At 37.0% G+C, this 16,515-nt stretch overlaps 1 protein-coding gene across 1 annotated transcript; it reads right to left on the bottom strand.

The window, feature by feature from the left end:
- Positions 1-491: 491 nt before the first annotated feature.
- LOC134527835 (uncharacterized) lies at positions 492-7,132 on the bottom strand. Its single transcript, XM_063360783.1, has 2 exons — positions 4,395-7,132; positions 492-1,948 (listed from the first exon to the last, which is right to left on the bottom strand). Exons 1-2 carry the CDS (start codon positions 4,567-4,569, stop codon positions 1,176-1,178), a joined length of 948 nt encoding a protein of 315 aa, XP_063216853.1. The 5' UTR covers positions 4,570-7,132; the 3' UTR covers positions 492-1,175.
- Positions 7,133-16,515: the final 9,383 nt, after the last annotated feature.

Genomic DNA, 16,515 nt, shown 5'->3' with positions numbered 1-16,515 from the left:
AATATTTATTTATTTATTTTTATGTGACGCTTCTCGTATGCTGCGTAAGTGATGTTCACATTGTGTTATGTTCGATACTTTTGTCTAGTATTGGTCATGTAGGCCAAGTTTACTAGTGTCATTTCAACATAGACGCCAGTGTCTGTAATTCCTATAAATCATAATGCGTTCGCGACGAGGCAAAATAAAATATAATAGTAAGTGGGAGCAAGAATTCACTTGGCTAACCCTTGTTACAACCGACTTGTATAGAGCTAAATGCAAAGTATGCAACAAACATTTTGCTCTAGACAGTATGGGTAGGAGTGCGGTGGTTTCTCATAGCAAAGGAAAGGACCATTTGTCAAGAATTAGGGCCCTGGCACACGAGCGTCTCGGTCGCGCGACTGAGACGCGCGACTGCAGTCGAGCGTCCAAGCGACCGAGTAGAGCGACTCAGCCGCGCGACCGAGACGCTCGTGTGCCAGGTTCACGCGACACACTCTTCATTGTGAATATGGACACCGACGAAGAAACAGTTCTTGGCATTGTCCTAAGGCGTCGTTGCCGTCGGCGCCGGCGTCGTCGCAGGCAACGTGTACTATGGATGCACCCAATAACTGCAGACCGCTTAGCAAGGGGCCAGTTTTATACGATTATGAGTGAGCTAAAAGAAGACAATTCGAAATATTTTAACTATTTCAGAATGTCTCGGAGTACTTTCTCGGATCTTCTGGATGTACTGAAAATTCACATTGAAAAAGTTGACACAAGTATGAGAAGAAGTATCCCTGCTGAAGAGAGACTTGCAATTACATTAAGGTGGGTACACTTGTATAAGCAGACAAATAGTTCATTTCATAGTTGTACAAGGAACACAGGAGTGAAATGTGTTTGGCTACGGCTGAAATTATAATTTAATTAGACAGTTACATGTATTTTAAGGGTATAGTTGAAGCATTTATTATCATATTATTAAAAAAAAACATTTTCTGAACATACCCCAAATAAGTAACATTTATTATTACGTGACACGATATTGTCTCAAAGATCCAACACATAAATGTTTATCGTTTTGCACACGAAAATAAATTCTTTCATAAATTTAGAAGAAAATTGTTAGATAACATATTTATTTGTTATTCACTGAAACTGCTCTTTCCATGAAGGTCACATGTCTTATAATTTATTAGGTATCAGTTAAAATAGTCTTCACAAATACTTGACGTATCAGACTGGAGAGATACTGATGAGGAAGCTGCTGGTGACATTGGTGATAAGGCGTGGCATTGCAGCGGCTGCTGGGGTTGACTCATTAACTGCGATGTTTCTGAAGTTGAATGAGACCCGTAGTTGTAAGACTGACTGATGGTGGGTGTAAATTGTTGGTTGCGTACTCCAGAGGTACTTGTATTACTACTAGGGTATGGAAGCGAAACAAATGATGGGCCTGTGATCACTGATGGAGAAGAATGAGGGTAGACAGAAGTCTGAGAAGGACATCGATGACCAGAAATTGACACCTGATTGTACCTTCTTAAGGTGTTTAAAAAGTCGCTTTGAACTTCAAGTTTCATATCGTCTGGCAGACGTTTGAAGTACGGCAAAAGACTCAACAAGAAATGCCTGTCACTGTCTTCTTCTTCTCTACCTGCATGTCGTTTTTCCATATTTCTTCTAAGCGACTGAAGTAGCTCAAGTTCTTCTGTTTCTGGTGACGGTTTTTTTCTTTTAAGAGAAGTAGGTGCCGTAGATGTAGCTGCTGCGGGTGTGGCTTGCGTGTGCAAGTCTGGAGATTCTTCTGTTGTAGGTTTGGTGTCGCATACTGGCAATAGGAAAGTTAACTGCTGGAAATATATATATTGTTTCCTGCCATCTGCTGCAGAACCTGATTTACAATTCCTCTGTTTAGCCAGTTCTCTTCTGAAACAGTCACGTAGATTCTTCCATTTCCGTTGCAGATCTGCAGCTGAAAAAAAAAAAAAAACAATAATGTAAGGTGCATATTTTTAGTGTGTGTGTTTTTTTTTTTTTTTTTTTGCAGGTACCTTGCTACAGGATGTTCGTTCACAGAATTGCATTACACATTCCGTTGTGGAATTTCCACATGTCGCAAGATTGTTATTGAAGTGTGTGAAACAATATGGCGGCTTTTACATGAAGCATGTTTCCCGCAGTTAATGCAAGAGGACTGGCTGAAGATTGCTGACGGTTTTGGAACACGTGCAAATTTCCCAAACTGTTTAGGAGCAATAGATGGCAAGCATGTAAGGCTTATTCAACCTGCTAAAAGTGGGTCAACCTATTTTTCCTACAAGAAATATTTTTCCATGGTGTTGTTAGCATTATGCGACTCTAATTATAGGTTTTTATTTGTTGATGTTGGTTCTTATGGAAAATCATCAGACTCAGCAATATATAAAAACAGTGAGCTGTTTCAGAAGATGAAGGATAATACGTTGAACATCCCAAGTGATAGGCCAATAGTTGAAAATGGAGAGCCACTTCCCTTTACCTTCGTAGGTGACGAAGCATTTGCTCTTTCAACTCACATGCAGAGGCCTTATGGTGGGAAAAATCTTACTCAAAAAAAGAAAATATTTAACTACAGGCTGTCACGAGCCAGACGTTACATCGAATGCACTTTCGGCATACTTACAAATAAGTGGTGTATCTTTCACAGGCCATTGGACGTGAAAATTGAAAACGCAGAAACTATAGTGAAAGCATGTTGTATTTTACACAATTTTGTTAGAGAAAGGGATGGTGTTGAATTTGACAGCACTCTGAACGTCGTGGGACTAGATGAAGGGGAGCCGCTTACACGACCAGGAAATACACGATCAGCTTTAACAATCCGAGAAAAGTTTTCCGATTACTTTTCTAGTGAACAAGGGTCAGTGCCATGGCAATATTTTTTGCTTTGAAGAGTGAACAATACTAGTGAAATTTAACTTTTATAGAGGTGTCACATTCAACAACGTAATAGTTATAACCGTATAACCGTTACATTGGACAGTAGCCATGGTGAATTTTGTGGCATAAACAAAATATAGAGAAAACAAAATTTCCGTATGCGAAAATGTGTTCACTTTGGAATTATGTTAGTTGTTACGCTACTTTTAATTATATTGTTACGTGCAAGCCCAGTCGCAGTGGGGACGGAGCGATGCTCTTCTCGGAAACAGATTAGCGCCGCGCGTGCCTTATCTTTATCTTGATGACACGCGGCCTGCCTGCCCCCCCTTCACCCTCGCCCTGCCTGCGCTAATGACCTGGCTGCACCTGGTCGGTCAATGGAACGGTTCTTGAATGTTCTCCGACATCGTCGCCGGCCCCAGCACGTAATCCTGGACGTCCCTAGTTGCGCAATGTCAAAGAGCATCTCGAAGGTTCTAAATGTAAGGCCGACCTCTATATCAGCAGGGGGCGGTTGCATCAGAGCAGATAATTGTGTGGCGCGTCTGGCGCAGTGTGGAGAGGCGAAGACCTGTGCGACGAGGCGGCGAAGACCGGGCGACTTCTGGGAAGAGAGTGTATAACATCGGCGAAGCCAGCAAGTGCCCTGTGTGACATCGGCGGACACTTTACGGCGATCTGTGGCTGCGGTAAGACTGTGACGGACTGAGAGAGACTTTCTTTATTTCGAGCCTATATCAAGCCAGGATAACTTGTAAATAAAACTGTAAATAGTAGCACCAATAAAAATAGTGATAATTAATTAAAAAAAGGGGCTATCCTTTCGAACCCTATCGTTCCCACGTTCGTAACAATATTATATCGTATTTTACTTGTATTTCTATGTTTATCGTAAACATTAGACATAAGCGTAAGTTACAATGAATTCCGCGTAGAAGCAAAATACTGCAATGTAATTTGAAAACAAACCCTTCCATTAATAGCTAATTTATTTACATTGGCAATGACTCACATGCACGCACAGTGGTTTTGTATTTTATGAGGGAAGAATAACACGAACTGTTAAAATTTCACACCTGTTTGTTGTTAAGAGATATATTAACTATACAATATTTCACATGTGTTGTAATTATTGCCAATATCAGGTGGTTCGTGGTAATATGAATACTTAAACGGACGTTTGAAGAGAACACCCGATACGAAAATGCAGCGGGCACATCCAAACAGTTTCGACAATAATGTAAATATTTTGAACAGTAATCTTCACGATTGTAAATCATTTAAAAACGTAGTAACGTTTCTATAAAGGAATAATGAAAAAAAATATTATATTCGTTTTATAAGTTTTATAAAATTATTGCAATACTCTGTCTAGTAAATAGGCTTCACGTAGAACAATTATGTTTATAATACATTTGAAACAAATAAAGTGAATGCAGGGCTGCACGAAATATTCAGATCACCACTAACCACTTATATTTATAAATTACACTTACCTGCTTTATTTTTATGGACGCTATCCATGGCTTTGAAGTTCTCAACGAACATATCGCACACCTCTTCCCATGCCTTTCCCTTTTTGCATTTGTTAGCATACTCATCACATCTGGAATCCCAAATAGCTGGCCTTGATTCTATTTCGATTATAAAACGGTCACAATCGAACGCCATCTTCCTCGCCAGCACATACAGCCAGATACTGACCGACAGTCGCTCGGACGCGCGGCTAAAAGTCGCCCGTGTGCAAGGCTCCCGCACGACTGGTCGCCGCGATCTGTCGCGGGGATTCGCGTCTGCTGGCGACAGACGCGCGATGGAGACGCGCTCAGTCGCCCGTGTGCCAGGTTCTCACCCACGCCCATGCTATCTTATGGCAAGCGATTTCCCGGCGACCGAGTCGCGCGTCTCAGTCGCGCGACTCGGTCGCTCGTGTGTCAGGGCCCTTAAAGTTCAGAACTCAACGCCACCATTGATGTATTCATTTGCATCAACATCTGTTGTACCTGATTTCACATCTGCTGCTTCAACATCTGCTTTACCTGCTTCTGCATCTACTGCTTCAACATCTGTTTCAACCGCTTCTACGTCTGCTATACATGCCTCTACGTCATTTGCACTTGATTCATCAGTTGTGTCTACATATGCATCCAGTCAAGATACGTGTAAAATAAGCATTGGACAAGAAACGTCAGTTGGTGAGTCAGTGAGCATACTAAGCATGCCAGTAAACAAAAAATCTGAATCGTCACCATTTCAATCACCTGACATACAACAATCACATTTACACACAGTTGAAGGTAGTGGTCTGAAAAGAATGCTGACTAAAGACAGTGTTACAAAGGCAGAGGCTTATTGGTGTTTATCCACGGTGCTAAACCACTCATCCTTACGCTCAGCAGAAAGAAATTGCAGCCTCTTTAAGAAAATGTTCCCAACATGTGAAATTGCCAATAGCATGCAACTCCACCGGACTAAAATGGCATATTCAATTGTTTATGGCCTAGCACCATACTTCAAGAATGAGCTAGAAGGTCTGTTGAAAACATGTAGTAAGATTACTTTAGGCTTTGATGAATCCCTAAACAAAGTAGCACAGAGCCAGCAGATGGATGTAGCTGTATGGTTTTGGGATTGTAACACCAATACTGTATGTACCAGGTACTTGACATCTGTTTTTTTGAAGCATTCTACATATGATTGTCTCCTTCAAGGCATTAAAGAGGCACTGATAGGCATACCACTGAATAAAATTATGCAGTTGTCTATGGATGGACCGAATGTTAATTTGAAACTTCAAAAATTATTGAACAGTGAACTCTCGTCCTGTGAGGTTGATGGACCCAAGTTGCTTGATATTGGATCGTGTGGGTTGCACACGTTGCACAATGCATTTAAGGTAGGGCTCAAGGGAACTGAATGGAATCTAAATGAATTTCTTAGAGCTTTGTATTATTTGTTCAAAGATTCCCCTGCTAGGCGAGGAGATTACATTCAGGTTACAGGAAGCTCTGTTTTCCCATTGAAGTTCTGCAATGTAAGGTGGCTTGAAAATGACATTGTTGTATCAAGAGCCTTGCAGGTTCTTCCTTGCATAGAAAAATATGTAAAAACAGTTGAAGGCACTCCAATGGAACCCAAATGCAATAGTTTCAAAACTGTTGTTAGTAGTCTCAAAGATAGGTTATTATTGGCCAAACTGACTTTTTTTCAGTCTCTGTCCAAACAGGTCGAGCCCTTCTTGAGAGAGTTTCAGACGGACAGTCCAATGGTGCCATTCTTGTTTGAAACACTGTCTGATCTTGTACGGAATATCATGACAAGAATAGTCAGAGCTGAAGTAATGAGCTCAAATTTTCTGAAGATTGACATTGGAAAAAAGGAAACTCTAATGCTTTCTAAAGACATTGATGTTGGTTTTGCGACGAGGTCAGCTCTAAATAAATGTAAGGGTGCTACTGAAAAAGATATTCTTGTCTTCAAAAATGACTGCAGAACATTCCTGAAGTTATTTATCCAGAAATGTATGGAGAGGTCACCATTAAAGTATTCTTTTACAGAATCTGTTTCTTGCCTTAGTCCGCATATTTCTGCATCAGATAAAGGAAATACAAGGCTACGACAAACTCTTGAAACCCTTGTTTCAAGGAATGTAATGGAAGGCAATGTAGCAGATAAAATACAACGTGAGTATACTGACTTGTGCTCTAGAGAAAGCGTCAAATATCAAATGATTCACTACTCAAGAAGTGATATACGTTTAGATAAATTTTGGATGGAAGTCCTTGAGCACAAGGTAGAATACAGAAATCTGGAAAACTTTGTTAAACTCATTCTCATCATGTCACATGGCAACTCAAATCTAGAAAGGGGTTTTTCAGTTAACAGGGAATGTTTGGTGGAAAACTTAAAGGAACAGTCACTGGTGGCACAGCGAATGATTCATGATTCTGTAACTGTGAAGGGAGGCTTGGACAATATTGAAATAACAAAGTCTGTTGTGTTTGCAATGAGAAATGCCAATGGTAAATACAAAGAAGCCCTGGAAAAACAGCGACAGGAGAAAGACTCAGAAGAGCAAAAGCAAGATAAAAGAAAACGAATGGCTTTGGAAATAAGACAACTGGAAATAAAGAAAAGAAAACTAATTGAAGAGAAGAAAAAGGCACTTAATGAAATTTCAGCAAAAATAAATATGTTGAAAAATTGAAGCAGCAGTTAGAAATGGATTTGGATTAATAAGTGATGCAATGCAGTGTTCTTGTAAAATAAATTTATAGAATCTGAATTTGGTTTGCAATAATACTTGCTTAAATTATGTATTATAGGCGTAGGCATATTTTAATTCACTAAACAAATTTTGAAACACAAATCCCAAAATTGGTTTACTGATTACAATAATCAAGAACGTACATTGGTTAACTTTTATTGAACAATTGCTTGTGGCATAGTTGTAATTTCCAGAATGTTAATGGCGTGGGTGTCATTGAGGACATTGTTTATAAGTGATACATAGTGTACTCAGTATTAGCAAGGTTTTCAAGAGAAATACATAGACACTTGTACTGAAACAGTTTAACTTGCTACTACTCTAAAGGGTAAGTTTGCTCTGCAGTATTTTTAAAAGTATTCCATTTATATACATTAAATGGACTATATTTTGTATGTTATTTTTATTATGTGTAATTAAACTATGAATCAAGTCTACGTTCTTCGTGGTTTTAAGAAAATTAAATTGAGGCATCTATATTTATGCTATTTTCAAAATTGAGAAGTAACTAGAAATTAATTTGATATTTTTGAATGTACTGGAAAATATTTTGTAAATATTGGTGGACACCCTGAACTACAGATATATTGAGGTACATATAGTTTTTTTTATAAATAATGCAGTTGGATTTAATGAGTTTAAGGACTCTCTAAATGAAGTACTTTCTGAAACTTCAGGAAATTTGCATTTTTCAACACACCATATTGAACCAGTAGCTGTGATAACTACCAAGAATTATGTCAAGCATAAGCGAGTGAATGGTATAGTTGTTTTATTTTAAGAATATTTGTGATGACTCATGTGTACAAATTAGTTGATACATTCATAGTGGATTGACTTTTACTTTGGGAGTTAAATTATGATACTGAATATAGAACTAGGAAAACTGATGTTATTAGACTGTATTTAATAAGCACACTGTAAATAAACTTTGATAACAGCAGGAAAAAAATGTAAATTTTTATCCCCAACAATCAGAAAGTTTTTAAGTTTTATCATGTCTTCTAAAAATGTCAAAAGTATTATTTTTAATGTTTGAGCATTGCAATGCATTCAGTAATGCCTGTGTGAGGTTTGACCATGACAACAATGACCAACAGATGATGTTCACATATCTTAACTTATAGTTTACAATGGCAGGGATCTCAAATTAAGATTTATATGATAAAATGTAGTAGTCTATTACCAGTAATTCTCACATTAGTTACAATGTACTCCACATTATAAAGTTTTAAAGAAATATGTTTCTCTGTCATTAATGTTATGAATGTATGTATAATGTATCTCTAAAGTAAAATTATTTAATTTAACATTATTTTGATAATAGTGTGTGTATGTCTTCTTGTTTAGCCTGGAAAAATATTAAGTACAGAACAGAAAAAAAAAAACTAGATTCTGTACAAACTTCAACTGGTTTTTCAGCTTTGGATAGGTGTGATTAGAAGGAGAAAGTATGTTTGATGTAGACATAGCTCAAGAAAGAATACTCAAACATCCAAATATGTAGATTAAAAATTAAAATAAATAATATAACGATGAAACTTTTAGATGTATTCAAGGAACGATGAAGGACGTAAACGGGGAAGTATGCCATGGTTGTGAGAACAATAGGTGAATTGAATGTGTTAAAAGAGGAGTGCGTGAGGGCTAGGAGTGTAGCACAGTTTCGTAGAAGAGTGAGAGGAAGTAGTGGGGCAGTGCTTGCCACCGGGCTTATGGCCAAATAGCAGTTTATCAATAAATCAATGAAATTAAATGGCTATGCATTGGGTTTCTTCAGTATACAAGTATATCAATATTAAAACATAAATTGATCACTTTCAATGTTTAAATTTTAAATATACATTTGTTTTCAGCCCATAATCAAAATTACCTTAAAAAACATACTGAAATGTTTGCAATCGATATAAAACTTTGTGTTTCAAGTTTTTACACACACACACATAGTACTTTCTTTTGATCTCCTTTATCTTGTAACACCCCTTCTTCTTGATGTATGTGTTGTGAACAGTTTCATAATCTGGAAAGAACTGCAGGATCAGGAGAAAATGAGTGCTAAAACATTTCGAAGAAACGTGATGACCAGTTTGGTAGCAGGGACACTAACTAAACAGTCAATAGTGCATTCACCAAGAGCCCAAATTCAAGTCAGAAAACACAAACCACATGTTAGTGCAGATATACGTTTGCAGGGTTCAGCACATTAGCCTGAACGATCCACAGCCAGACGCTGTGCTAAGTGCAGCAAGAAATACAAACAAGTTCGTACAATGTGGATGTGTTCTGTGTCTAAGGTTCCTTTGTGTCTCAGTAAAAACAAAAAGTGTTTCCGGGAGTTTCACGCATCAAGTAAAATATAAGAAATGGATGTCAGTTCTAATTATAGTAATGGCAACTGGTTTTAAATTATTTATATTATTGACACATACTTGCATAGTGGTATAGTATTCATACCACCTGATAACGAACATATTAATAACTAAATGTGTGTAAATAATTTTTTTGTATTATTTCAGTTAATTATGTCTCAATAATAAAGAAATATTTTATTATATTGGTAAATTGCATACTTGTGCTTCAAAGAGTTAAGCAACTGACTACATCTTTTATGCGAAAAGCCTCTTAGCGCAGAGGATGCCGAGAAGACGTGGTCAGTAGCCGAGGTCAGAGTACTGAGTGCCCGCTATGGCGGACAAGGCTTCTAATTAAAACGGGCGCTAAAGCCCTAGGGAGGAAGGGGAAGGTTCGGTTCTAAGCCGTAAATTTCCAAAGGAGTCCGAGGCGGGCGTGACAAGAACACGACATGCGCGCTCTCTACCGGCCAGAACAGAAGGCAACAAACAATCGACTTCTACAGGCCGCGAGAAGGAAGCATAGTGCCATATGGCGCCGCGGCACTGCTCTCTAGCGGCGTAAATGGGAACTAACTGAGGCGGTGAGCTGACTTGCCACCAGGTGTCATGAGGGTGAGCTCTGCACGCTGGCGACCAGGCCCGCGGTTACTTTTTGTTTGCTAGATGTCGTGGACGTCTCTGTCGGTCCTTGAATTAGGCCATCGTCTTGGCTAAGTTCACGTCAGGTCACTGCTCCCGACTTGATTTCTCAGAACTAAGGTGTGGTGAAGAAAGGGTGTGGTGAAGAGAGAGGGGAGGGTGGGCAGAAAATTCCACTAGGTGGGAACGCAGGTCCACTGGAGACCCATTTGTGATGAGACTTGCTATTCTCAGCAGGCCTCTCAGAAGTAGCAGCTTGCAGCCCAGAAGCTGCTGTATGCAATTTTGGTCATGAAGAGAAATAATATTACCGACTCGGGACGTGACCGCAGGCGAGAGAAAATCAACCGGGCTGCCCACGTCCACATTAGACAGCAAAATATCAGATTGGCCCCCTGAGAAAGGGGCTTCGGTCCAATGGCACAAAGTTTAAACACGTGGCGTACACCGGCATAACAAAAAGTAAAGCACCCCCTTAACAACCAGAGAAATTAAAAAAAAAAAGATTTCCCAAAAAATTTTAAAATTATAGAAAAATTAAAAAAAGGTGACGAAATGCCTAATTTCCGGCACAATCTATTGCATTTAGTTATTGTGCAGTATATGAAACATTTAATAATTATGTAAAACATATACAAATATGTATTATACACACATGTACATGCAATACTTATCAATTGGTACCTATTCACACTCATTTCAAAATAGCTTACATTTGAAGTATCCATGAAAGACACACACATTATAAAATATTGTATTTCTTGTGATTGTGCACAGAAAAGTTTTCAGCTGTCATGTGATCTAGACTACAGAGGAAGACCAATTATTTGGATATGGACTACATACTTACAGAAAAATTATGATTTGTGGAGAGGGTTCAGTTTTTCATCATGAAAATTAACCTTTTTTTATCACAAATGTGCTCCACTCAAGTGGAGGAAAGGAAGTGATAGGAACAATGTAATGTATGATTTAATTTTGCAGGTGATATGGCTTTTCTCAAAAGATAGTTCTGAGATAAGAATTTCTCTGATGGCCCATTTCATCTGTAATTTGCAAATGTAAAATCCTTTCATTCTTTATCATTTGCAGGAGAGAATTTACAATTAAAATTAAGTACTACTCGTGAACCTGTAATCTCTTCACAGTCTTGAAAACACAAAAGAGGTGTTGGGAAATAAGTATGTGTATCAGGTAATGTACTCACGGCACACTTTTTTCTCCTTGAATCTGGCGATGTGAAATCGGGATAAACCCGTACACACTTAACGGACATTCTTGCCTGGCATCCAATTTTTTTTAAATTCTGTATTAAAAACTTTTTATATATATATATATATATAAAATCACATCACTGACACACAACCACACATACATATATATATATGAGTTGCGGGTTAACATATTACTACCGTAAAACGGAGTGAATAGAAACCGTGACGTGAATTGAAACAGTATGCACAAACATCTTAATGAATAAAATTATTAATTAATAACTTTTTTCTATATTGCAAGTTATTTGCCAACACCATTAAGAGTGATTTTTCTGAGATTTTTTTATTATTATTTTTTTCTGAACGGACTGTTTCCATCCACTCAATTTTACAGTATTTCTCTTGAAGAATGATGATGGGTGAAGATACCATGATGTTACAATCATGCTGATAATGAGTTGTACTACTTTGTTAGTGGAAGCTGCTGTTGGTAATGTATGCTTTTGCTACACCATGCTTTTTTTAATTGATAGAAAAAAATCTATAAAATTATAAAATTATTTTAATTTCAAAATCAAGTTCAATGCAATTTCAAGAGACAGTTTCACAAATAAATAGTTTTCAGCTGGGACATTCCCATGCATTATACTATTAATAGTTAACTTCAAAACACATAAAAAACATACACAAATACCTTCACTAACTGTGTCTTCAAATTTCTAATTCTTCCATAAAACTGTGTGCGACTTTAATAGTTATTTGGTTTATAGTAGGGTTAAATTTGTTTAAGATTATTTATTAAATCATTTTCTTAACCTGTGGAAATAAATCTGTCATTCTGTTTTGCATGATTGAGAAATTTTGGGCAAATAACGTTTAGGGGAGGGTAGTACACAGTGAGACAAAAATTTCATTTATCCTTGAAAAACATTAAATGTTTTGAAAATGATCTATGTTTGCTTTTAGAGTAGGAAAAGTGTTGTTACATGTATGTTTTGGAGGAATAATATTTGTAATAGCAGCAATAAATTATAAATTGTAACAATTTTAAGCAGACTTGTTTTTTTCTCACCGTGCACCATGGGTGGTAGACACTGATACAGTACTAAATTAATTTTAGTTATGCATTTAACTCAATTAGTGAAACTTTGTTGTTTAAATAAAGCTTTTGAAATTCATATATACTGTATTTACAGACATGAAAAGTATATTCGGTATATATTAAGAGTTTTTATATTATAAAATTTAAGCCATTCTAAAGAAAAGAACATGTTTTATCTTAAATAACAACACAATGGGATAACACAGATTTACTGTTAAAAAAGTTATTAAAATACCCAAGAAATGCATCAAACACTTACGAAAATATCTAAGAAATGCATTAAACTGAATGGATGGATCTTTTACCAAATTTTGAGGTTTACAAAACTAACAAAATTTAACGATTCCACAGAGTCTTTTTGTCATTTGCTGCCGTGGCTCTGGAAGAATCATAACAATGGCTGATATGTCAACAGAAACTATATCAGGGACATCTGGCCACACAAATCCACATTTCTTACTTCTCATGTACGACACTTGTAAATCATGTTGATCATCTTGTTTTATTATTATTATTTTTGCTGCATAAAAAATATTTTTCGGAAAATGTACCAAGACAAATTCATTAACAAGGGGTTCTCTTTCTAACTCTTTGAACTCTTCAAATGATTCTCCCCATCAGATGAATCATGTAGAGACATGTTATCCACATCATCTTCTTCTGCAGAATCTCTGGTTCTTTCAGTCAGTGTTGATAAAACATTTCGTGCAACTTTCTTTTTTGACACATTTTTCTCATTTCGTTTGTTGTCTCTTTCTACATTTGCTACCCTTTCAGGGGTGTCAGTAAGTATGAGACTTCTTCCTGGTTTCCTATGTCTTAGAGGAATTTTTCTTTGGACCAGCTTTAGGAAAGCCTCTAAATTCTCGTGGAGAGATATAAGGACTCCTGGTTGTTATTTCTTCAACATTTTGTAGGCCTATAGTATTGGTGCTTGTACCTGCAACTTCATCGGTGGTTATTTATTTGATATCTTGCGTGGTTCTGGTGCTTGTATCTGCGACTTCATTGGCTATTATTTCTTCAACATCTTGTATAGACCTGATGCTTGTATCTTCAAATTTGTTGGTTCTCTCTTCAAAGCACTGCGAACCATATGCTAATCCTATTCTATTACTATCAGGTGATTCTGGTCGATCAGTTACTTGTGATGATAGAAAGTCTGCATCAGTAAAAATTTAAGTATTGAAAGGGACAATCCCAGCTCTCCTGAATTCTGCAACAATAGATGTCGGTGTCATTGCCTTCACGTAAGCTCCTCCAGCACATTCAACATCCACATTTCCACAGCTACGTCATAATAGCCTTCAAATGGTGCAAACACTGTTGGGTCTAGTGGTTGCAATTTGTTGCTAGTGTGGGAAGGCAAAGTCAAGATGGTAATTCCAGCTTCTTTGGCCATGTCTAATACCCTGAGCGATAAGTGACTCTCATGGTTGTCACAAATCATAATCTATGGGTTTTTCTTTGAGCTATTTGTATTCTTGATAAATGTTCCATCACAAATGGGAATAGTTCGCCAGTCATCCAACCATATAGGCTAGCTAGCCCTATGGATCAAGTAGGTGCACCATTCATCATATGAGACTTGAAATACTTTCGTGGAAACACATATATAGTAAGTTGGGGCAAGATGACGCATCTAAGATTCTCATGCATTTTTCTAGCATGTAAAATCAAATAATGACATGTTACTTTGGTTATATTTAGTATATTATATTCAGTTTCTTATACTAAGACAACATAAACATAACATCCAATCTAATTATAAAAAAAAATTCAAAAATGTGATGCAAAAACGCACTTTTACCCCATAGTGGGGCAAGATTGCGTTTTAAGTGGGGCAAAAGTGTGCAATAATTCAAGCCACAGACAAACTGCTACAAAAGTAAATGGCAAAATTATAAAAGTTTTTATACATATTTTTATCCAATTAGTTTCATTTTTATGCTTATAAATTCAGCTACTACTTTGACATATCGATAAATAATAACAGTTTCACTAGTGACTAGTTCAATTGTTCATATGTCAAAAAGAAGTGATAAGTACTATCATAATTAAAAGTACTTCTAGACTTATTTGTAGACAAGGTTACTTTAACAATAATCACAAACAAAGTTGCCAATATTCTCATAATTAGAACATGATTCATTCCACCATTCCATACACATACTACACTGGATCCAGTCCTCTAATGGTGGATCACGATATTGTTACTCATATGCTGGACAAAAAGTATCAGTTCTCAAGATTTCCTCTGTTGACTTTGATTTTACTTTCTTACTTAAACACTTTTCCGCTGTTGTAGTTTCAAACAATCTTTTCTTTGTAATTGGATTATTTCTTGTTGTCAATTTTCCAGAAGCTGAAGTGTTTTCTTCTTTATATGCTTCTAGTTCTTCTTTAAATGGCATTCCAGACACAATTTAGGATTTCTTCCCCTTCTTCCTACGATTCTGTTTTTCCTTTCTTCTTGTTAGGGGCAAAATATCTTGTAGTGAAACATCAGTTCTTGGTCCACTACAACAGTTTTGATTAGGCGACTTCACCACAACAGCTGAGCGAATGGAACATGAAGGTTTTTCTGCTGTAGTACTAGAAGTGGATGTGGATGATGGTGCTACCCCAATATTAGAGCAAGGAGGGGAAATATCACAGGTTGTAATCTCAGAAAGGGATGAATGCTCTTGAACAAATTGATCAGTCACAGATGAAGGCAATAAGTCTTCTTCAGTGAAAATGTGGAGATTTAATGGGTAAATTCCACATACTTTAAAGACGTGTATCGATTTGTTAATTGTTGCTTATCTGTTGTACGCAAAACCAAACAATTCTACTATTTGAAACAGAGTTATACAACGACCAGGGTTGTTCAGCAACCATTGGTCGGATGCTTGCGAGTAGAAGTCCTTCAATGCCTTGAAGAAACAACAATCAAACGGTTGAATTTTGTGACTACTATGGGGTGGAATTGAAAGCACATGAATACAGTGCTCCCTGCAGTACAAAATTGTATTAAAACTGAGATGTGAAGAGTGGTTGTCTAAAATAAGTAGAGCTGGATTTTCTTTAGATGCTAGGACATGTTTCTGAAAATCCTTTAACCACTCTAAAAATAATTCTGAGTTGATGTAACCTGAGTCTGAACACAGCATTGTTGTCCCTGGTCGCGGAAAGATTACTGCTGGAGGAACATAATTTCCACCCGCAGACATGCAGCAAACCACAGTGACAAGTTGACCTCTCTCTGCTGAAATAACCTTTCCTACACACCTTTTACCTCGTTTACTCACCACTTTAGGAACCTTATATGCAACAGTTGTGAGTCCTGTTTCGTCCATATTAAAAATTCTATGGGGATGAAAATTATGTTGAGTTATTAAAGCTGAGAGGTTAGTAAAGAAAATGTTAACCTGTTTTTTATTGAACCCCATAATCCATGCCAAACTCGTCTTCTGAGGAGTGATTATACTGAAAATATTTCTTTTTATCTGTAAAATATTAAAAAAGAACGGATAGAATAATTTCACCATACTCTTATGTAACAAGCTGGCGACGCCCTTGGCGTACACAAACATGTAAAGTTGGAGAATTTGTAGAAGAAATTGGGCATGACCCTGCCAGCTTTGCTTAAAGTAATTTTGGAAAAACAAAAACATGAATTTCAAAAAGGATACTTTGAGGTGCAGACAGTCACCTCCTGGAGAACCCATGTACTATATATTCATAGCTCTAGGTCTCACCGTATTCACGCTACACAAACTACAAACAAACTGTTTTTTTGTTAATATATAAAGATATGTATAATTAGTGGTAATAAATTATCTCTTCACCTGCTGTGGCATGAATAATACTGTTTCGCACACTGTACGAATGACCTAAATGTATTGGGCCATTCGTAAATTCTTCAAATTCAAGTTCACTATCTACATAGCCAACAATTGAATCTTGCTTATTTTTCGGTACATCACTTAAACAATTTTTCCATTCGACTAAGTTCACGTGCCTTTTTATACTCCAAATATTAATAAACAACGCCCG

This window comes from Bacillus rossius, chromosome 1 (assembly GCF_032445375.1).
Source record: "Bacillus rossius redtenbacheri isolate Brsri chromosome 1, Brsri_v3, whole genome shotgun sequence".
NCBI lineage: Eukaryota > Metazoa > Arthropoda > Insecta > Phasmatodea > Bacillidae > Bacillus > Bacillus rossius.
The sequence above is the reverse complement of the archived record's forward strand: the minus strand, read 5'-3'. Positions and strand labels throughout refer to the sequence as shown.

Excerpts from the sequence above, each read along its gene's own strand:
- LOC134527835 (XM_063360783.1), bottom strand. The coding sequence starts at position 4,569 with ATGGCGTTCGATTGTGACCGTTTTATAATCGAAATAGAATCAAGGCCA. Across the intron at positions 1,949-4,394 it reads CGTCCATAAAAATAAAGCAG|CTGCAGATCTGCAACGGAAA; the intron begins GTAAGTGTAATT and ends TTTTTTTTTCAG.